Genomic DNA, 21,729 nt, shown 5'->3' with positions numbered 1-21,729 from the left:
GCCCCACTGAGGCGTCGGGCCTTGGCGGGTGATTACTGTTGTGCAGTGGTGGAAAGTAACTGTAGTACCCTGGTTAAATACACGTAATTCATATTTACTTTTATACATTTTTTTTCACAGAGGTGTTTTTATGTGCATTTAAAGCTGTTATGCATGAAATTATTTAGGTTTGAAGTTCATTTTAACTCTGTTATTGAACGTCACGGGAAATTAATCTGGAAGCTTTGGTTTCCGATTGCATTTAAAGGGGTCAGTGTTTTTTTTTTTTTTTGAGGGGAAGGAAGTAGAAGACGGGAGGAGGAGGCGGGAGAGAGAGACACCTGGAGGAAAAGGAGTTTTGGCTTCAGCATCTAACGGGAAGAAAGAAACTGAGTTTGAGTAGACTGACGATTTGGAAAGCGGTTCATCAGTTGAGTGCGCGTCGGTGCGGCGGAGGTTTTTTTTTTTTGGGTCGCTCCAACTCCAAGGAGGGGCGAGAAAAGAAAAAAAACGGTTTAGCGGCTGAAGAAGAGGAGCGGCGAGAAACGGCTGCTGGAGGAGGAGAGACAGGAGGACGGAGGTGAAGGAGGCTGGACCTGGACGTCTTCTCGGCGGTCTCAAGTGGATGTGGATCCTAGTGAAGGACCGGCGGAGAGGATTCCACTAAAGGAATATATCACTTGTCAGAGGTACATTTTCATTTTTTTGTCTTTGAGCTCCTTTCTTTGAGTATTTCATTTAGAAGACACTGGTTTTGGTGACAAGAGTTATAAAGTGTGTGTATAAATTCATCTAATAAATGTGGGGTTATGATTGTTAAATTGTGTGATCCCAGATGTAATGTGTATCAGAGGGTTAACAGTGTAGGACAGTTGCTCACATTTACAGTTTCAGCTCCAGAGTTTGCTCACTGGGCCTGTCTGCATCCTCGGCAGAGCGTAAAGATCGTATTTGTCATCATTGGTTTTCATCTAATAGAAGTAGACTCCCGATTAAGTCATTTCTGAGCCTTATTTGAGAACTGCTCTGTCAGAGGTATACAGACACTGTGACTGGATCTTGGGTTGATTAGGAGGGCTACATAACACTTAAGTATTTTTTTGTGTATCTGTACGTTGCTCAAGTAAAAAAATGAAGGGGTACTTTCACTTTTACTTCACTACATTTTAGAGCAGGTATCTGTACTTTTGACTTCACTACATTTAGATTTATGGTTGCGTTACTCGCTACTTTTCAATGTTCTGTAAATCTATTGTTTTGTTTTTTTTTTCTGTGTGCGCGAGCGCAAAAATGAAAGTGAAACTAGGCGCGCCACCGTAAAGGAGCGGCAGAGGCAGCAAATAGTACATGAGCCGGAGGGCAACTCGGTACCATTTTGAGGAATTAATTTTCATAGTGATTTTCATGAAGGTGCACATCTCTAGTGCTGGAAAATGTGTGATAGCCTTCAATCCACGGTAGTTTTTAGGAGCTATCATCACTGAAACCAAAGAAAGTCAGCTCGGCCGAGCGAGCTCACAGACCCAGCTTCCGCCTGACATTTTTAGCAATATCTCTGGAACGGAAAGCGTTAGAAACTTAATTCTTTCTATTTCTGAAACTAGAGAGTTACAGCTTTACAACAAGATATCCTGCAGCCTTCTACACCCTCTGGAAGCTGTACAAAATCCCTGTAAATATTGTTCAATATTTTTCAAAATAAAAAAAAAAGTTGATTTTCTTTTTTTATTTTCTACATACATTAAAAACCAAAGAAGATAGAAACTTACTGTTTTCTTTGTTGGAATCTATGGCTTTCTAGCTTTCAAACAAGCACACCCATGGCTTCTTACTCTTCCGGGAGGCTATGTTACATTGCATTGAAAATTTGTCATGAATTGTGAATCTTAAACAAAATTAAGTTTCACACTTACGAGCCTACTTTTCCTATTAAACATATTTGTTTGAAATGTTGTGGATTATTTACATAATTAGGAGGAAAAAAATAATAAATGTTCTGTCATTAATAATATTTGTGCAAAAATGCCAACATTATCTGTATTTTAACACATAAATGAATTGTGAATATTTTTCCAGAAAATTGATGATTTCAATGCTGTTATTGAGAAAAGAACATGAACAATAGCATTTAATTGACTTTTTTTTATTATTATTAAGAAATTTTATAAACTCAACCAAGGAATGCCAAAAAAATTAGGGAACATGCATAATTTTAGACCACTGTAATCTATGCTTTGTGGTAGGTCACATCATACATTTCTCACATCTAGGAGGAATCAGTCGATTTCTTCTTCATCCCCGTTCTCGTCATCAGCATCATCACTGTCTGAAGTACATGCTTGGTTTTCACAGTCTGACTGCCTGCACATGTCTGTGCATTTCAGTCTATTTGCTTCCCTGTTGCTTCCCAGACTTCCCTGTCCCCAGACACTTCCTCCAGTTCCTCCGGGAGGATCCCAAGGCATTCCCAGGCCAGCCGAGAGACATAGTCTCTCCAGCGTGTCCTGGGTCTTCCCCGGGGTCTCCTCCCGGTGGGACATGCCCGGAACATCTCCCTAGGGAGGTGTCCAGGAGGCATCCTGAACAGATACCCGAGACTCCTCAGCTGGCCCCTCTCGATGTGGAGGAGTAGCGGCTCTACTCCGAGCTCCTCCCTGGTGACTGAGCTCCTCCCCCTATCTCTGAGGGAGCGCCCAGCCACCCTACGAAGGAAACTCATTTCAGCTGCTTGTATCCGGGATCTTGTCCTTTCGATCATGACCCAAAGCTCATGACCATAGATGAGGGTGGGAACGTAGATTGACCGATAAATCGAGAGCTTCGTCTTTCGGCTCAGCTCCTTCTTCACCACAACGGACTGATACGACTGATCACTGCAGACGCTGCACCGATCCGCCTGTCAATCTCACGCTCCATCTTTCCTCCAGTCATGAACAAGACCCCAAGATACTTAAACTCCTCCACTTGGGCCAGGGTCTCTCCACCAACCTGGAGAGGACAGACCACCTTCTTCCGGTCGAGGACCAGGACCTCGGATTTGGAGGTTTTGATCCTCATCCCTGTCGCTTCACACTCAGCTGCGAACCGCCCCAGTGCATGCTGTAGGCCCGGGTTCGATGAAGCCAACAGGACAACATCATCTGCAAAAAGCAGAGATGAAATCCTGTGGTTCCCAAACCGGACCCCCTCCAGCCCCTGGCTGCACCTAGAAATTCTGTCCATAAAGATAATAAACAGAACCGGTGACAAAGGGCAGCCCTGCCGGAGTCCAACAACAGGTCCGACTTATTGCCGGCAATGCGGACCAGACTCCTACTCCAGTCATACAAAGACCGGACGGCCCTTAACAAGGGGCCCCGGACTCCATATTCCCAGAGCACCCCCCACAAGACACCACGAGGGACGCGGTTGAATGCCTTCTCCAAATCCACAAAACACATGTGGACTGGTTGTGCGAACTCCCACGAACCCTCGAGCACCCTATGGAGGGTCTAGAGCTGGTCCACTGTTCCACGACCAGGACGAAAACCGCATTGTTCCTCCTGAATCCGAGGTTCGACTATCGGTCGAATCCTCCCCCTGGAATAGACTTTCCCGGGGAGGCTGAGGAGTGTGATCCCCCTATAGTTGGAGCACACCCTCCGGTCCCCCTTTTTAAACAGGAGAACCACCACCCCAGTCTGCCAATCCAGAGGCACCATCCCCGACCGCCACGCGATGTTGCAGAGACGTGTCAACCAAGACGGTCCAAGCACATCCAGAGACTTAAGATACTTAGGGTGAATCTCGTCCACCCCCGGTGCCTTGCCACCGAGGAGCTTACCAACCACCTCGGTGACTTCAGCTTGGGTGATGAACGAGTCTGCCTCTGAGACCTCACCCTCTGCTTCCTCTACGGAAGACATGGTGACAAGACTGAGGAGGTCCTCAAAGTATTCCTTCCACCGTCCTATGATATCCCCAGTTGAGGTCAGCAGCTCCTCCTCCACTGTAAACAGTGTTAGTGGAGACCTGCTTTCCCCTCCTGAGGCACCGGACGGTTTGTCAGAATTTCTTCAAGGCCGACCGGTAGTCCTCCTCCATGGCCTCCTGAAGCCCTCCCAGACCCGAGTTTTTGCCTCCACCACCACTCGGGCTGCAGTTCAATTAGCCTGCTGGTACCCGTCAGCTGCTTCTGGGGTCCCACGAGCCAATAAGGCTCGACAGGACTCCTTCTTCAGCTTGACAGCAGCCCTAACTTCCAGTGTCCACAACCGGGTTCGGGGGTTGCTGCCATGACAGGCACCGGAGACCTTACGACCACAGCTCCGGGCAGCTGCTTCGACAATGGAGGTGGAGAAAATGGAGAACATGGTCCACTGGACTCAATGTCCCCAGCCTCCCTCGGGACATGAGAGAAGCTCTCCCGAAGGTGGGAGTTGAAAACCCTGCTGACAGAGGGTTCCACCAGACGTTCCCAGCAGACCCTCACAACACGTTTGGGTCTGCCAAGTCTGTCCGGTTTCCACCTCTGCCAGAGAATCCAACTCACCACCAGGTGGTGATCGGTCGACAGCTCTGCCGCTCTCTTCACCCGAGTGTCCAAAACACGTGGCCGTAGGTCAGGTGACACAACAACAAAGTCGATCATCGACCTCCGACCTAGGGTGTCCTGGTGCCAAGTGCACTTCTGGACACCCCAGTGCTCGAACATGGTGTTTGTTATGAACAAACTGTGGCTACCACAGAAGTCCAATAACAAAACACCACTCGGGTTCAGATCGGGGAGGCCGTGCGATCCAATCACCCCCTTCCAGGTCTCACTGTTGCTGCCCACGTGGGCGTTGAAGTCGCCCAGTAGAACAATGGAGTCCCCAGTCGGAGCACTGTCCAGCACCCCTCCCAGGGACTCCAAGAAGGCCGGGTACTCTGCACTGCTGTTCGGCCCATAAGCCGAAACAACAGTCAGCTACCTGTCCCTGACCGGAAGGCGCAGGGATGCGACCCTTTGGTTCACTGGGGTGAACTCCAGCACATGGCGGCTGAGCTGTGGGGCTATAAGCAAACCCACACCAGCCCGCAGCCTCTCTCCGCGGGCAACGGCAGAGCAGTTGAGAGTCCAGCCCTTCTCGAGATGTTGGGTTCCAGAGCCCAGGCTGTGTGTGGAGGTGAGCCCGACTATATCTGGCCGGTACCTCTCAACCTCCCTCACAAGCTCGGCCTCCTTCCCCCCCAACGAGGTGACATTCCATGTCCCTAGAGCTCATCTCTGTGTCCAGGGATCGGGTTGCCGGGCACCCTGCCATCGGCTGCCACCCAATCCACATTGGTCCATATCCGTCATACTTTTCCATATTGAAGTGGAAGCTGGCGATCTACATCTCTTTTACTTTATGTAGCATAACCACCACTAATCCTGAAACAGAATAAAACATTATCACAACTCCAGCTTCAGAAGGGTACTTACATATTACTTGCACAGTATGTAATCCCACACTAAATGTTACACCCTAATATTACCGTGAGACCTCAAAAGATAATTGGTTTCAACAGAGATTATTAAATCACAAAGCAATCTTTTAAAAATGTATTTAGCAGTCCAACTCTTTTTTTCTCTTCATCTTGTTTTGCATGTTGTGTTAAACTTAAAAGTTTGTTACTTTTTCATGTGTGTACTTACTGCAGCTGTCTGACATGCCCGCTTCACATGCTTAATTAGACCAGGCCAGAGAGAAGGGGAGGGGCTGAGGGGGGAACATTGGTATGACAGCATATAACTAAACAGAGACAGAAAGACAATAAGAGGAACAGCCCTGAAAGTAATTTAGATGTAATTAAAGGAAATAAATAAATAAATAATATATCTATATCTATCTATATATATATATATATATATATATATATATATATATATATATATATATATATATATATATATATATATATATATATATTTATATATATATATATATATACACTGTATATAACTGTATATAACTTACTTGCATTTGACATGAGGGTTAGATTCAGAATTCATGACAACATTTGTACGCTATGTTACATAGCCTCCAGGTGGAGTAGAAACCCATGGGGGGGCTTGTTTGAAAGCGAGAAAGCTATAGATTCCAACAAAGAAAACAGTAAGTGTCTATCATTTTTCGTTTTTAACATATATAGAAAATAAAACAAGAAAATCAACTTCTTTTGATTTTGAATTTTTTTTAAAGATATTTACCAGGATTTTGTACAACTTCCAGAAGGCATAGAAGGCTGTAGGATAGCTTGTTATAAAGCTGTAACTCTCTCGTTTCAGAAATAGAAAGAATTAAGTTTCTAACGCTTTCCGTTCCAGAGATATTGCTAAAAATGTCAGGCGGAAGCTGGGTCTGTGAGCTTGCTCGGCCGAGCTGACTTTCTTTGGTTTAAGTGATGATAGCTCCAAAAAACTACCGTGGATTGAAGGCTATCACACATTTTCCAACACTAGAGATGTGCACCTTCATGAAAATCACTATGAAAATTAATCCACCTGGCACAGCTGCAGCTGCAGATCCCGCAGCCAGCCCAGCCTGCTGTCAGCGCCTTCTTCAGGCACAGACGGCCCCCGTCTGCTTTGGCGGTCCCTCCCTCGGAGGATTTCCTGTTTCCCAAGCTGGGTGGAGACCGTCGTGAGACACGTTAGTTTTACCCTACACTCAAAAAAAGCACTCTTTGAATGAACTTAAAAAAATCATGGAAAGTATTTCCACATGATTAAATGTCTTTTCTTCAGCATTAAACAATTTAGTCAGTCCAACATGATGTATTTTAGTTGTTTCAACTTAACCTTTTCGGGTTGTGTGAACTAATTTACTAGGTTTGGGTCCAAATTAATTTAGTCGCGTTGATTCAATAGAATCTCTCGATTTACCGGTCAATCTACGTCCCCACCCTCACCTATGGTCATGAGCTTTGGATCATGACCGAAAGGACAAGATCCCGGATACAAGCGGCCGAAATGAGCTTCCTCCGTAGCTTTCAGATAGGGTGAGGAGCTCAGTCACCAGGGAGGAGCTCAGAGTAGAGCCGCTTCTCCTCCACATCGAGAGGGGCCAGCTGAGGTGGCTCGGGCATCTGTTCAGGATGCTTCCTGGACGCCTCCCTGGGGAGGTTTTCCGGGCATGTCCCACTGGGAGGAGACCCCGGGGAAGACCCAGGACACGCTGGAGAGACTATGTCTCTCGGCTGGCCTGGGAACGCCTTGGGATCCTCCCGGAAGAGCTGGAGGAAGTGTCTGGGGACAGGGAAGTCTGGGCATCCCTGCTGAGACTGCTGCCCCCGCGACCCGGCCCCGGATAAGCGGCTGAAGATGGATGGATGGATGGATGGATGGATGATTCAATAGATTCATTAGGGTTCTTGTAACTTGTTTACTATGGTTGGGACCAACTAACTTTAATACTATTAGACCAACTAATTTGACAGTAGCCAAATTACACCAGTATATTAAGTTGATCCAACCCAGGTTAAATATGTCAGCCAAACACACTTTCCTATTGATTGGCCAAAGCCATTTAATTAAATGGAAATACTTTCCATAATTTAATTACATTCATTCAACAAATACAATTTTAGTTTAAACAGTTTGGTGTCAAGTGGAAAGAAACCTAAAAGAAGGTACACAATTCCATACAATTTTTGGATTTTTATTTTTCAAAACAGTCACATACTCTCTGTAAAATGAAATGGAACAATGCAGCAGTATGCAACAACACAAGCAGTGTGCAACAACACAAAAATGTTGCTTTTTTTGGGCTAGCTGAAATAAACAACCACTAAATGGTGGGCATTAACAGAAAATAAACAGGAAAATGCTGCTGTTACATTTTTTCTCCAAGTAGGCAATAACAGTTTAACAAAAGCAGTAGCTTCAACAAAATGAAAATGCAGTTCTCTTTTTCAAATAAAAATAAAAGATCACAGTGCTTCCCTGCTTTTTTTAAAGAAATATGCTCAGAGAATAAATCACAGTACCTAATAATAGAGCCATATATAAAAAAAACAGATACAGTCAACCTAAAATATTTTTTTGTTGCTTTTTTTTCTGACTCATCAAACAAAACACTGCTTTTGGGTCAGTACAAATCAAATGGACAGCACTTGATACTTAATCCATTCCAAAGGAAAAAACAAAACAAAAACAACAACAACCAAAAAAAGACAGTATTCAAAATGAGACTATAACAAGATCATATCTTGCCTTGCTTCTGACCATTAACTGTGGGAAATGGGACTACCTCCTGAGTCTCCTTCCATTTAAATATTTGTCCTTCACAGATAACTAATTGTCTGAGCTCCAATTCCTGTGTGAAGGATTCTCCATCACTTCACTAACGGCAAAAGAATGTTTTGAGAGCTTGTACTTCTCTGGATAGTCTGCTTCCGTCTATTTCCATTATGATTTTCTGAAGTGCTTCGAAGGTATATTTCAACTCCGGAGGGTAGCTCAGGTTTAGAGCTTACACAAGAGCGAGCAACATCGCAACAGCAAAAGGAACATTTCTCAAGTTGTTGAGTACCTCCACCCCTTCCTGAATGATTCCAACATCCTCTGGGTCATCAGCAGGCCCGGCTCCTTCCTGTCGGATGACAAATAATCCAAAGACCGTCTCTGCCATAGCTGTTCTGGAGCCTTCGTCATCAGCCTGCCGAAACAATTCAGAAAAGGTCAATGATTTTTCTCTGATATACATTTGATCCCCCACCCCCCATCACCTTAATTCACATAATCAAAACAAACGACTGACAGCATTTCCCAATACACACAGTAAGTGTCAATACAAATCGAAAGGAGGCTTATTTGATAGGTAGAGAGAGACGGGCTCAGCAGGACAGACATCGGGACAGATGTTTGCAGTTCAGAGATCTTCTTCTTTGGAGCGGGTGGCGACCAACAACTTCGGTGCACAGCGCCACCTTCTGTGCCTCTTGGTGAATGTACTTCAGTTTGCTTCCAGATCACTGTATTCACTTCAGAGATCTGTAAAACCGCAACAGCATGTATTTTGCGACACCGGGCTGTGGTTGAGGAGAGGCTGAGTGGACCATGAGGAAATATTGGTGAAACTAATGAGTTTTTGGACGATTAAAGTCGTTTTGGGAGCCGGCGCCACGCATGCCCCATTGGCTAACAGTATATGGAGGTCTGCAGCTCGACTATGGATCTAAATTTCTCCCGGACCACTTTTCAGATCAGAAAACCCTTCTGAGTGAATATATTGTTCTACATCTTTCTATAAACAACGTGAAAACAGTTTAATCCAAACTTATCCTTTAAGGTACATCTGTCAAGAAAATACATTTGCCTGAAACTGGCACACATCAAAAAAAAAGTATGCAAGATCTAATCTCTAGGTGAGGCATCGCTGCAGCCACACTGCAATCCTGCACTGAAAATGTTACTAAGGAATTTAACCACCACTACCACCATCCCTCAAACACACTTCATACCTTTTCCAGAAAAGATGTCGTCACTGATGCAAACGAATGGAAGACAGATGTAGTGAGACAGCTCACTTGAAGAAACAGGACACTTTGGTGACAAACTGCTGTGAGAAAATGGGGGAGATCAATCAATTTTTGTCCATGAGAAGACAACAGTTGACAATTGACAGATGCAAACACAAGTAATGAAAAGGTGCTTTTCATTTTGAACATGAAAACACATTTTCATAAACACATCAGCTTTGCTTAAAATGCTAAGCTCTGCTTAGAAAATGTGGGCATTATTTGCAGGTGTGAAATTAGTTATCACTATGACAGTGGCACAATAAAAATCAAGTTAATTGTGCTTTCTTGAACATATGACAAGAGATAATAAACTGACATTGATATCAGAGTTCAATACTAAAATACATAATCCAGTGTGAAAACAAAGATGCTACAAGATGTTAAAAGATTCTTCCATTCATTATTATTATCATAATTATTATTACCACAAAGCAACATTATCAAAAAAAAAAAAAAAAGAAAAAAAAAAAAACGGACTGCAGTATTGTTAAACAAATAAACAGAAAATGAACAGACAGAACACTATTCATACAGCCAGGCAACTATCCATGTAATCTATCTTCAGAATTAAAAAGATAACTGCAGGAAAAGAAAGTAGGCAGCTGCGCATCTATATCTGCCATCATAATAACAAACGGTTCTTTATGAATATTTTATTTACTGTACGCCCAATATCGACATGTCTCAACCGTCCGCATGCGTTTGTGATTAGCGTTTTAGCATTAGCACCGAGTGTCTCAGGTCGCTCAAAAGTTAAAATATTTTAACTCTGGCTACGGGCGACCTCAGGTGGCTCGTTCTGGGCTACAGGACGCGAGTGCAGAGATCGCTCGTCGTCGCTCATCGCCATTGACTTTGCATTGAAATTGGTCACTGGCGCCCTGAAGTCACGTCCGGTGTGAACACGGCATAAAATACACCAACCTGCGACCAAACAACCTGCACACAGTTCCGCTGCAACGCGCACTAACCAGCAACATTTATGCATAGTATTTCGTTTGCATTTAGATGGCTAATAATGAAGTTTTATTACATACCTTTTCCATGTGTGCGGTCAGCTCCTCTTCCCAGGTGTCACTGCGAACTGTCGCAACAGCAAAGTCTCGCGGATCATCGCGATATTGACGTTGCTTTCACTGCCTAGTTGTACAAACGCAATTTCTTCACGTAACTGCAATGTGAATTAATTTAATGAATGTTTAGTTGCTTAACTTCATGTAAAGCCAACATGATTTTGTCATGTTAGTTAGTTAGTTAAGTTTATTTCAGTCATCTTTTTACAGGAAAACACAAGAAGCATAATTCTTACACTTAAAAACAATACATTGACTGAAAGGGTATAGGCAGAAGTCATGATTGAAACACTAAATTATAGCTTAGATGAAACATGTTACAATTGAGTTAATGTAACAGCCTACCAGTTTGCTTATTTTGAGTGTACTGATGATGTGTTGTTGCAATAGTAATTCTGGAGGGATAGCATGGCCCCCTCCAGGCTGTTGGCGGATGGTACGGATGGCGGATGGCCCCAACTTGAGGCTCCTTTAATCTGCTTTTTATTCTGTTTTTTTTTATTGTTGATAATAATCTATGTGATGTATTCAGAGTGCCTCAGAAATCTTCCCGTTCCGAGACATAATCTGCATAAAAAGGACTAGAGCTGCAACTATCAAGTATTTTTGGAATCAAGTATTCCATTGATGATTTCTTTGAATAATCGAGTACATTTTGGGCTCACGCAGTGCGCGTTCCATATATGCGCACTGATCCAAGCATCCTCGAGAAGCTTTTCCGTTTCTCCAGACTTTTTATCTGCTCTTCATTACAGATTATTTATAGAAAATGTAGCACATATATTGTCAGCATAATATCATTTAGTATTGGAGTTTGTTAAGCAATTTTTTTTTTGTTTCTGAATCGCGGTGCGTCACCGGAGCGATTAGATACTTTCAGTTTAGTAGGCAGACCTCCTTATCTCTCCAGACAGAAGTCTGATATCCTGCATCGCCTGGATATGTCCGTTAATCACACACACACACACACACACTACATCTCTCTCTCGCGCGCGCATCTCATCGCCACAACGAAGCCTCAAAGTATAAGAATTTGTCTCAAGCATTTTTTTTGTACTCGGGGTACTCCAGTTACTCGAGTAATAGTTGCAGTCTTACAAATGACCAAAATGTTTTCTAATCATTCCCTCTTCCACATCTGAACTTTGGCTCTTGTTGTGTTAAGTTAACATGCTGACTGAGGAGGAGTCCGCACTTTGAGTTTAAATCTTTAAAGCTAATAGCAGTAGAAATAGTTAAAGTTGAGTTATGGTGGTGCATGGCTGGACTGAAGCCTGATGTCTTCAGCCGTTAGTGATCAGGGTGTTTGACCAGTCTGCTGGAGTCCAGCTGCACTGTATTAACACATCGTATTCACTTCTTCCATTATATTCATGTTATAAAGCAGCAGACAGAAACACGTCAAGTCAGATGACTGAAAGTGGGTCCAAAAGGAGAAACAACACTGTTAGTGGAACATTCCCAACACAGCAAGACTTCAACATAAGGAGCTGTGTACTGTGTCATTAGGTCCATGTTGATTTATTACTGGAGAACATGACTGTCATGACGTCTCTGTGTCTCCTGGCTGTAGCCTGCTGACCTGTAGCCACAGCTGAGGGACTGGACGACTCCTGTCTCACTATGTCTTCTGCCCTCCAAGGAAAGCTGCAGCGGGACGGAGACCACAAGAAACCAGTGGTGAGTCTGTGTGTGTGTGTGTGTGTGTGTGTGTGTGTGTGTGTGTGTGTGTGTGTGTGTGTGTGTGCATACAGACCTGAGTCCTGTACTAGGAGTGGAATCATCAACTGAACTGAATGTTAGATCTAAAGTGAAGCAGGTTGTGATTGGTCAGAAGCTGTAAGCTCCGCCTCTTTTATGTGAACGCTCATCAGGACTGGAGGAGTCTGGGCTGAAGTACCGGGTTCAGAACCTGCTTCATAGTCCAGGGAACTGAGACATCCAGGGTCTGTTAATCCAGGTCAGTGTCCAGGCCTCAGGTGTCTGAGTGTGAAGCTGTGTCTGCAGACCTGGTCTCTGTAGACCTGGTCTCTGCAGACCTGGTCTCTGCTGACCTGGTCTCTGCAGACCTGGTCTCTGCTGACCTGGTCTCTGCAGACCTGGTCTCTGTAGACCTGGTCTCTGCTGATCTGGTCTCTTTAGACCTTGTCTCTGCTGACCTGGTCTCTGCAGACCTGGTCTCTGCTGACCTGGTCTCTGTGTGTGCTGACCTGGTCTCTGTAGACCTGGTCTCTGCTGACCTGGTCTCTGTAGACCTGGTCTCTGCTGACCTGGTCTCTGTGTGCCTGCTCTCAGATCGTTTTGGAGGGGAACATTGCCAGTGGGAAGACCACGTGTCTGGAGTACTTCAGCAGAACCAGCGATGTCAAGGTAGATCACATTCTGACTCTTGTTCTCAAATCATGTCCCAGAGACACCATGTTGTCTCCGGGACCTGTCCTCCTGATTCTCGACAGCCCGTGTCCTCTGGTTTCAAAACGGCCCCGCCTACTTTGACTGTTTTTTCAAAATAAAAGTGGAACTGCTCCTTCAGTCCAACACTCCTTCACCTGGAGGTCACGGCTGGTGGACCTGGACTCCTGAGGCCTGGATAAACAACAGACTGCAGGGTGGGGTTTTGTTTGGACCGGATGGTGGACTGACCCTCTGCTCTGGTTGGTTGCAGGTCCTCACAGAGCCGGTCTCCAAGTGGAGGAACGTCCGAGGACACAATCCTCTGGTAATGTTCCAACAGCCAGGTTCAGGTTGTTTTTCTGGGTCTGCCTCACTCTGATGGGAACAGCTGCTCACACACGTGGTCAAGCTGTGGTTCCAGGTCGTCTCTGAGGACTCTTTGTCCCTGCAGGCTCTGAGGTACCAGGATCCTGAACGCTGGGGCCTGACGCTGCAGAGCTACATCCAGCTCACCATGCTGGACCGACACACGTCCACCACAGTAAGTGACCCACCAGAACCACAGTCCTGATCCACCAGGACCAGTTCTGAGCCACCAGAACCACAGTCCTGATCCATCAGAGTTTCTGTGTTTGAATCATTGAAGTCACTGAAGAGTCCTGATTTTCGAGTTCTAGTTTTAGTGTTCGGGTTTTACAGTCCTGATTTTAGAGTCCTGGTTGAGTGTTCTGGTTTCAGAGTCCTGGTTTTCCAGTCGCCCTCTTTCTTCTGCTCTTTGTTGTGCTGCTGTTCTTTCAGACAGTTTTCATTGATGTGATCAGCTGATCAGCTGATCGGTGTTCCACTCTGCTGCAGGAGGCTCCCGTCAAGATGATGGAGAGGTCCATCTTCAGCGCCAAGTACGTCTTTGAGGAGAACCTCTTCAGAAGGTACGGAGTCACTGATCAGTCCTTCTATCTGTCCACTGATCAATCAGCTCCAGAATCAGGACCGGCTGAGGCCCCGAGCCTCAGGCTTCAGATGTTCTGTTTTGGTTCTGGGTCCTGTGGACCGGGTGTTTGGGGTAAACCCGGATCAGAACATGGCCCAGGGCTGGATCTGAACCAGTTTCCATCAGCGAATCTTTATTGATCAGTCTCTGGATCAGTTCTGGATCAGTCTGTGCTCTGGAATGTTCCTGCAGTGGGAAGATGCCCGAGGTGGACTTTGCCGTGCTCAATGAGTGGTTCGACTGGATCACCACCAACGTGTCCATTCCTGTGGATCTGATCGGTGAGAGGACACACACTGTCCCCGTCTCTGTGCGCTGTGGAGCGTGTTCTGGTGGAACTGCTCCACGTTCCTCCCTGTTCTCTCAGTCTACCTGCAGACGGATCCTGAGACGTGCCACCGGCGGCTGAAGCAGCGCTGCCGAGAGACGGAGGAGGAGGGCATTACACTGGTGAGGAAGCAGCTCTTCGTCCTGTGCACTGCTAATCCTAACCCTAACCCCGTCAGCACTGTGTGTGTGTGTGTGTGTGGATGTGTGTGTTTGTGTGTGTGTATCTAGGAGCACCTGCAGGCCATCCACGAGCTGTACGAGGACTGGCTGGTCAGACGGACCTCGTTCTCGCTGCCGGCTCCCGTCTTGGTGAGCTTCACTCCACAGCGCCAGAGCCTTTAACGAGAGAATCCAACCGTCCAGTCCACTTCACTCATCATCTGAGGTTCTAAAGTCTCAGTGCAGACACTCAGTCCGGAAACTCAGTGTTATGAATTAAATTCAGAACGTTCACCAAGATGAATCCAGATTTATTAAAGGAATGTTTCCTTCCACATGCAGAATATGAAGAGTGGTTAAAGATGAGTGTGATCAAGTTCAAATGTGACAGTGATCATGCAAATATGACCTCTGACCCCTGAGAAGACCAGAAATAGGCCAGAGAGGCACTCAACCGGCAGCCATCCCAGAGCCCAGACCCCAGCCCCTCCATTCAGACGTCCACACACTGGTTCAGAAGGGGGTAGAGGAAGGCCACGGTTCCCAGGGAGCCAAGACCGACAAGCCGAGAGCCCAGGGCCCAAGAACCCAAGAGCAAACCCCCCCCCCCCCCCCCCCCCCCCCCCCCCCCCCCACTCAGGTAGAGGGCCATGACCACACCTCGGAGAACTCAGAAACTCAGGACTGCCCTGATGCAGGGCATGGACACACAACAGAACACGTGGACAGACCCACAAGGAGCCCACAAGACACACAAGGGGAGCAGCACTTAAATAGAGGGGAACACAGGTGTCACACATTAGGTGATAACGAGGCAGGTGAACAAGAGGATCAGACAGAAACTGGTGGGGCAGGGCAAGCACAGGGCGCCCCCACATGGCCACAGGGGCACAGGGCATGACAGTTGTGATTTCAATTTCAAGGGGACATATGCTATTTTTCAGTCACGGCATATAGGTCTCAGAAGCCCAAAAACATAGTGTTTAAGTTTGTTCACCCCAAATTCATCCTTTGTTCGGAGTTTCAGCGGTCTAAAAAGTCGTTCTGAGGAGCCCTCCTCAGAACAGGATGTTTATGAGCCTGCTTCCCGGTATGCACTTGAACTTATCTGTCCACACCCTCTCTCTCTCTCTCTCTCTCTCACACACACACACACACACACACACACACACACACACACACACACACACGGTGGGGGCACAGTCAGGGGGAGGAGTGAAATCCTCTTATTTCAGGACCCAACTCGAACTCGATCGTTATTCACAATCAAGCAAAACCAAACACACAATCTATCTAGGTGTCTATACAACTCGTCTTTATATGAATGTGTGTGTGCGTGTGTGTGTGTGTGTGTGTGTGTGTGTGTGTGAGGGAGAGGGACGGTTTGTGACGCTAGATGGAGGACTGGGGTATGGAGCTACAGATCAAAATGGCGGCCAGCCAAAGACTACAGTTAAAATGGCGGATCAGAGGGATGTGCTTGGCACATGTGCTCGGTAACAAAGGAGGGCTTGAGAGATAGTTGAGGCCTGTGTTCTTCTCTCAAATCCACTTTGTAAAAGCCAATTCAAAAAGAGTCTACATGATCTGGGTGGTCCATCACGTCAGACCAGGTGGAAGATGTTGGATTAACCAGGTGATGTTTTGGTGTGATGCTGGAGGCTGAAGCTTTACAGTTCAGTACCAAGATTAACTTGCAAACCCGGTGTTGGGTGAAGCGAAGTGATCATCAGCCTACAGACTGTTAACTTATCCTCAGTTCATCAAAACCAGAAAACAATCTCAACTAGAAAAAATTTGCAGTTCCTGAAGAAACTGCAAGTGTGAATGCTGAGCTGAAAATGCTAAACTGTAATGCAGAAGAAGTTCAAGAAGAAAGGTTGAAAAGGAAGTTGAAAAAGTTTTGAAAATAATTGAAAAAGGTTGAAAAAGTTTGACAAAGTTTGAAAACACTGCAAAGATTTGAAAATAATTGAAAGAGTTGGAAAACGCTGCAAAAAGTTGAAAAACATTGAAAAAGGTTGAAAACACTGCAAAAAGTTGAAAAAAAAACCTGAAAAAGTTTGAAAACGCTGCAAAAAGTTGAAAAACGTTGAAAAAGGTTCAAAAGTTTGAAAACACTGCAAAAATGTTGAAAAAGGTTGAAAACGCTGCAAAAAGTTGAAAAAACTTGAAAAAGTTTGACAACACTGCAAAAAGTTGAAAACAGTTGAATAAGGTTGAAAACGCTGCAAAAAGTTGAAAACACTTGAATAAGGTTGAAAAATGTTGAAAACACTGCAAAAAGTTGAAAAAAGTTGAAAACGCTGCAAAAAGTTGAAAACACTTGAATAAGGTTGAATAATGTTAAAAACACTGCAAAAAGTTGAAACATGTTGAAAAAGGTTGAAAACGCTGCAAAAAGTTGGAATATTTTGAAAAAGTTTCAAAACGCTGCAAAAAGCAGAAAAAAGTTGAAAAAGGTTGACAAAGTTTGAAAACACTGCAAAAAGTTGAACGAAGTTGAACAAGGTTGAAAAGGTTCAAAAAGTGTAAAAAAGTTGGAAAAGTTGAAAAAGTTGAAAAAAGGTGAAAAAACTTGAAAAAGGTTAAAAAAGCAGAAAAAAGTCGAAAAAGTTTGAAAAAGTTGAAAAAAGGTGAAAAAACTTGAAAAAGGTTAAAAAAGCAGAAAAAAGTCGAAAAAGTTTGAAAAAGTTGAAAAAAGGTGAAAAAACTTGAAAAAGTTTGAAAAACTTAAAAAAAAGTCAAAAGCTGAAAATTTTTAAAATACCTTTAAAGTTGAAAAAGTGGAACAGAGCAGTAAACAGCAGTGGAGTCAGTGTCAGAGTAAGAGGATCAATAGAGCTCCAGTCTTATGCTACGTTCACACCGAACGCGTCGCGGGCGTCGTCGACGCTTGGGACGCCTCGAAGCTGACGCTTGTGACGCTTTAAACACGACGCTTGACACCGGGTGGTCACAAAGCTCGCGACGCTCGCAACGCTCTTGATGCACGTCAGTTAATTGGCGCGCTGGAGGCTGATTTCTGTTTCCAGCTATGGCGGATCGCATCAGGAGAGCGGCTTGGCTTTATTTGTTAAATAAAGCTAGACCGCGTCGTCGTCGGAAAAGTGGCTATTGGCTGCTCTGCTCCTCTCTGCTCTGCCTGCAGCAGGGGGCGCTGCTGAGACTGACCGCTTGTGAGCGCTTTGGGACGGGGGAGGGGCTCACGCAGCACCCGCTGCTCATTGACGACAGCAACGAGACGTCCTGTCACGTCTCCAGAGCACCATAGAAGGTTGCTAGATTAATCGCTAGTTGCTTTTGACAAAAAAACGTCGCCAAGAGGCTTTGGAAAGTCGCCAGATTTAGCGAGAAAGTCATCAAGTTAGCAACACTGGCCGGCCCGCATCGGTGCTCGGATCACTCGCAGTGACGTAGCACCGGAGGGATCGTCTCTGATTGGTTGACGCTCAGCGGCAGCGCGTCGAAAGTTCAGTTTTCCCAACTCTCAAAAAGCGACGCTCACGACGCTCTTGACGCCGGGGACGAGCGTCGTGGGCGTCGCCGCTCGAAACGCTGGAAAAGCGACGCTCATGACGCTCCTGATCCACCGCCCCGCCGCCCGCCGCTCCACGACGCTCGTCCACCATAGACTTTGCATAGAAAAGCGCCGCTCACGACGCTTGCGACGCGTCCGGTGTGAATGCACCATTAATGGAAAAATCCAGACTAATCAAGCAGCAGGAAGCACAACAGGTGTGTCTGTTGCTATGGAGACCAGCCGCACAGCAGCCATGACAGTGAATCAGCAGTTCTTATGGAGTGCGCATGGTTGAGAAAATGTCATTCCTCGAGAACCCAGAGGTGAAATTGAAAAAGATTTTCACACAGTCAGATTCAGAAGTCTTTCATGAATTTAATGGTGCAGGAATCATGTCTGTAGGATCATCCATTCAGCCACGGCGATGGTGCGAACATGAGTGAAGTTTTGGATTTGAGCGAGAAAATCTCTCTCCAAAATGCATTGGAGCGGATGGGAGAAAATTCTGCACTCTCCTCAAACAAATGCAGCTGGAGAGAGAACCATTTGAGATAGAGACAAAGTGACTCAATTGTACGGGTCATAACAAAATTGCCTACGTTTTGAGGGGTTATTGTGCAGATTGAGACAGAAATGTGGCCGTACGGACGAGAAAAGAATTTTTTTTTTGGTCAAAATCGAGAGCTTCCCCCACTCTAACTGCCACTCTCCCACTCTAGCTTCTCCAATACACACCCATTGTAAACTCCGAATATGGCTGAAATTCTCTCCGTACTTGAAAGCTCACAGTTTAAATTTGGTAAAAGATCTGGACATGATATAACATACCTGAATAGAGGACAAAAATGCCTACATTTTGCAAGTAAAATGACTTGTCTACGTCAAAGTATGACAAAGTTGTAAGGGGTCAAAGTTGAAGGAGTTCAAAGGTCAATTGAAGGGTTTTCCCATCCACTTCCATGTTAAAAATAATTTTAAAAAGTTGAAATATTTCAAAAAGTTGAACAAAGTTGAACAAGTTTAAAAAGGTTGAAGAAAGGGTTTAAAAAGTTGAATATTTTAAAAGTTGAATGGTGAAAATCGGTTAAGATTTGAAGAAGTTATAAGGTTCCAAAGTTTGAAAAAAGCTCCATCTGTTAACATGGGGAAAAAAGTTGCACAAAAGTTGAAATATTTCAAAAAGTTTAAAAGATATTAAAAAGCCAGAACATAGCCGGAATGTCCTTAAAAAGCTGCACATTTTGATATCTGAATGGTTCAAATCGGACAAAATTTGTAGGAGGAGAAGCGTGCCAAAAAACGGCAGAAGAAGTCAGAAGAGGAATGTAATCGTGTGAATGCCTTCAGCATTCACACAATTAAATCCACACATAATAAAAGCAAACAGTTCTTAGAAAAAACCTGTTTATGCTAAAGCCCAGATAGTTCCCACGTTCCATGGTCTTTGGAGGAAGAGTCGCTCGGTGCTAGCCAGCTGCTCGGTGCTCGCCAGCTGCTCGGTGTTAGCCAGCTGCTCGGTGTTAGCCAGCTGCTCGGTGTTAGCCAGCTGCTCGGTGTTAGCCAGCTGCTCGGTGTTAGCCAGCTGCTCGGTGTTAGCCAGCTGCTCGGTGTTAGCCAGCTGCTCGGTGCTAGCCAGCTGCTCGGTGCTCGCCAGCTGCTCGGTGTTAGCCAGCTGCTCGGTGTTAGCCAGCTGCTCGGTGCTAGCCAGCTGCTCGGTGTTAGCCAGCTGCTCGGTGTTAGCCAGCTGCTCGGTGCTAGCCAGCTGCTCGGTGCTAGCCAGCTGCTCGGTGCTCGCCAGCTGCTCGGTGTTAGCCAGCTGCTCGGTGTTAGCCAGCTGCTCGGTGTTAGCCAGCTGCTCGGTGCTAGCCAGCTGCTCGGTGTTAGCCAGCTGCTCGGTGTTAGCCAGCTGCTCGGTGCTAGCCAGCTGCTCGGTGCTAGCCAGCTGCTCGGTGTTAGCCAGCTGCTCGGTGTTAGCCAGCTGCTCGGTGCTAGCCAGCTGCTCGGTGTTAGCCAGCTGCTCGGTGTTAGCCAGCTGCTCGGTGCTAGCCAGGTGGCTGCTCTTTGTCTCCTGTTAGCAGGTCCCTGCTAACGTTGCCTGTTGCTGTGCAGTGGTAGAAGGTGGAGGTGTTGAAGGGTTGAAGACCCGTTCCTGCCGTGGTTCTTCCACCGTGTCCTTGTCGTGGGCTAGAGGAGTGGATCCGGGGCCCGGTGGCAGTCAGACGCTGGGGCTGACTGGGCCTTGGCTTGGTCGGTCAGTCTGCCATGTGCTTATGGCTGGAGGCCGGAGATCCCGCTTCAGGCTGAAGGAGCTGGTTGCTTCGCCTGTGGAACTCTCAAAGAACAGTTTGTGAGAGGAGAGGCGGTGCTCCTCTGGCCTGTTCTGGTGGTCCTTGGTGGGGCCTGGATCCTGGATGCCTCTCTGGTTAGGCCCTGTGTCTGAGGGCCGACCCTTCCTTTGCCGGCTGTGGGACCTGCACATTCCCTTCCTCCCTCCTCAGACGTCGGGCGAGAACTCTGCTGGAGGAAAGTAGGAACTGCGGGACTGGACAGTTTCTGTGAGATCCTGACCAATCACAGTTCATCACCTCCTCTCAGACGTGGGCCTTGAAGCTCGGTTCGAATTTCAAATGCGTAGCGCCCTTTGAGGGTGGGAGGTGGGGCTGACCCCCCCTTGCTGTGTGCGTGCACACACACAGCAGTCATGGCAAATGAACAGCTTCCCGGTGATACCTGCGATCCCCAAGATGCTGGTGGATGTGACCTTTGACCTCTGTGCCTGTCCTCTCTCAGGTGATTCCTGCGGACGGCGACCATCAGGACATGATGCTCAAGTACGAAGAGAACCGAGAGCAGATCCTGGCTGCTGCAACGTTCTGACACGCGCGCACACACACACACACACACACACACACACACACACACACACACACACACACACACACACACACACACACACACACACACACACACACTCCCAATCTGAGCAGAGCTCTGAACCTGGGGGGATCTGAAGGAGACTCACGGAGTTCTTCATTTTTCTCAATTTTAACTGAAGAATGTTTGAAATGTTTTTTTTCTGTTGGAATCAATAAAACTGATCTTTTTGAAGCTTGTGTTCCTTTTTTAGGGTTTCTGTCAGACCTGAAGTGTGACGGATTCATCAGTACTGATTACAAACTGGACTATTGTGAACACAGTCCAGGTCTATGTCCAGGTCTACACAGATCAATAGATCCGTTCACTGAACCGACTTACATTTAACTGTTTGAATTAATTTGAATCAGCCTCAAATATTATATATTACTAAAAGGAGGATGAGACACACTCAGTTTTGATGCGTTCCATTTTATTACCATTTATTCCATTTATAGACCTGAGCGTTTATGAACGACGCTGAAAAAACAGAGAAAACCAGACAGTCTGATAAAACAACCCTGAGAAAACCTGGAAATCAGAGGTAAAGCTCTTCCTCCAGAAGCACCGAGGAACCGCCAGCCGTCTGCAGCTCCTCTGTGCAGTTTGCATGTTCCTCCTCTGCATGCGTGGCTTCCTGAGTCTTCATGACGGAGAGCTTCAACAACAGAGGGTGTGTGTGTGTGTGTGTGTGTGTGTGTGTGGTGTGTGTGTGTGTGTGTGTGTGTGTGTGGTGTGTGTGTGTGTGTGTGTGTGTGTTCTTGTATTTCTATCCTTGTTGGGGCCAAATGTCCCCACAAGGATAGCAAAACGTGGAACGACGTGCCTTGTGGGGACCT

General features: G+C 46.0%; 2 protein-coding genes and 1 long non-coding RNA gene across 3 annotated transcripts in view; 2 read left to right on the top strand and 1 right to left on the bottom strand.

The window, feature by feature from the left end:
* Positions 1-15,641, top strand: part of LOC115399632 (thymidine kinase 2, mitochondrial-like) — a 30,657-nt gene extending 15,016 nt beyond the window's left edge. The window contains exon 11 of the transcript XR_003932698.1: positions 15,599-15,641. The gene's annotated coding sequence lies outside the window, so the exon portion shown is untranslated. The remainder of the gene's footprint in view (positions 1-15,598) is intronic.
* Positions 436-21,085, top strand: LOC115399625 (thymidine kinase 2, mitochondrial-like). The gene is made up of 10 exons (XM_030107133.1): positions 436-668; positions 12,154-12,260; positions 12,876-12,950; positions 13,246-13,299; positions 13,426-13,515; positions 13,830-13,903; positions 14,158-14,246; positions 14,333-14,415; positions 14,524-14,604; positions 20,768-21,085. The coding sequence occupies exons 2-10, from the start codon at positions 12,204-12,206 to the stop codon at positions 20,852-20,854; spliced, it is 690 nt and encodes a 229-aa protein (XP_029962993.1). The 5' UTR covers positions 436-668; positions 12,154-12,203; the 3' UTR covers positions 20,855-21,085.
* On the bottom strand, positions 7,958-11,444 carry LOC115399642 (uncharacterized). The gene is made up of 3 exons (XR_003932700.1): positions 10,545-11,444; positions 9,448-9,545; positions 7,958-8,642 (listed from the first exon to the last, which is right to left on the bottom strand). It is a non-coding gene; the product is annotated as an uncharacterized LOC115399642 (long non-coding RNA).
* Positions 21,086-21,729: the final 644 nt, after the last annotated feature.

This window comes from Salarias fasciatus, chromosome 13 (genome assembly GCF_902148845.1).
Source record: "Salarias fasciatus chromosome 13, fSalaFa1.1, whole genome shotgun sequence".
Taxonomy (NCBI): domain Eukaryota; kingdom Metazoa; phylum Chordata; class Actinopteri; order Blenniiformes; family Blenniidae; genus Salarias; species Salarias fasciatus.
Note: the sequence above shows the minus strand (reverse complement) of the source record. Positions and strands in the feature narration are given on the sequence as shown.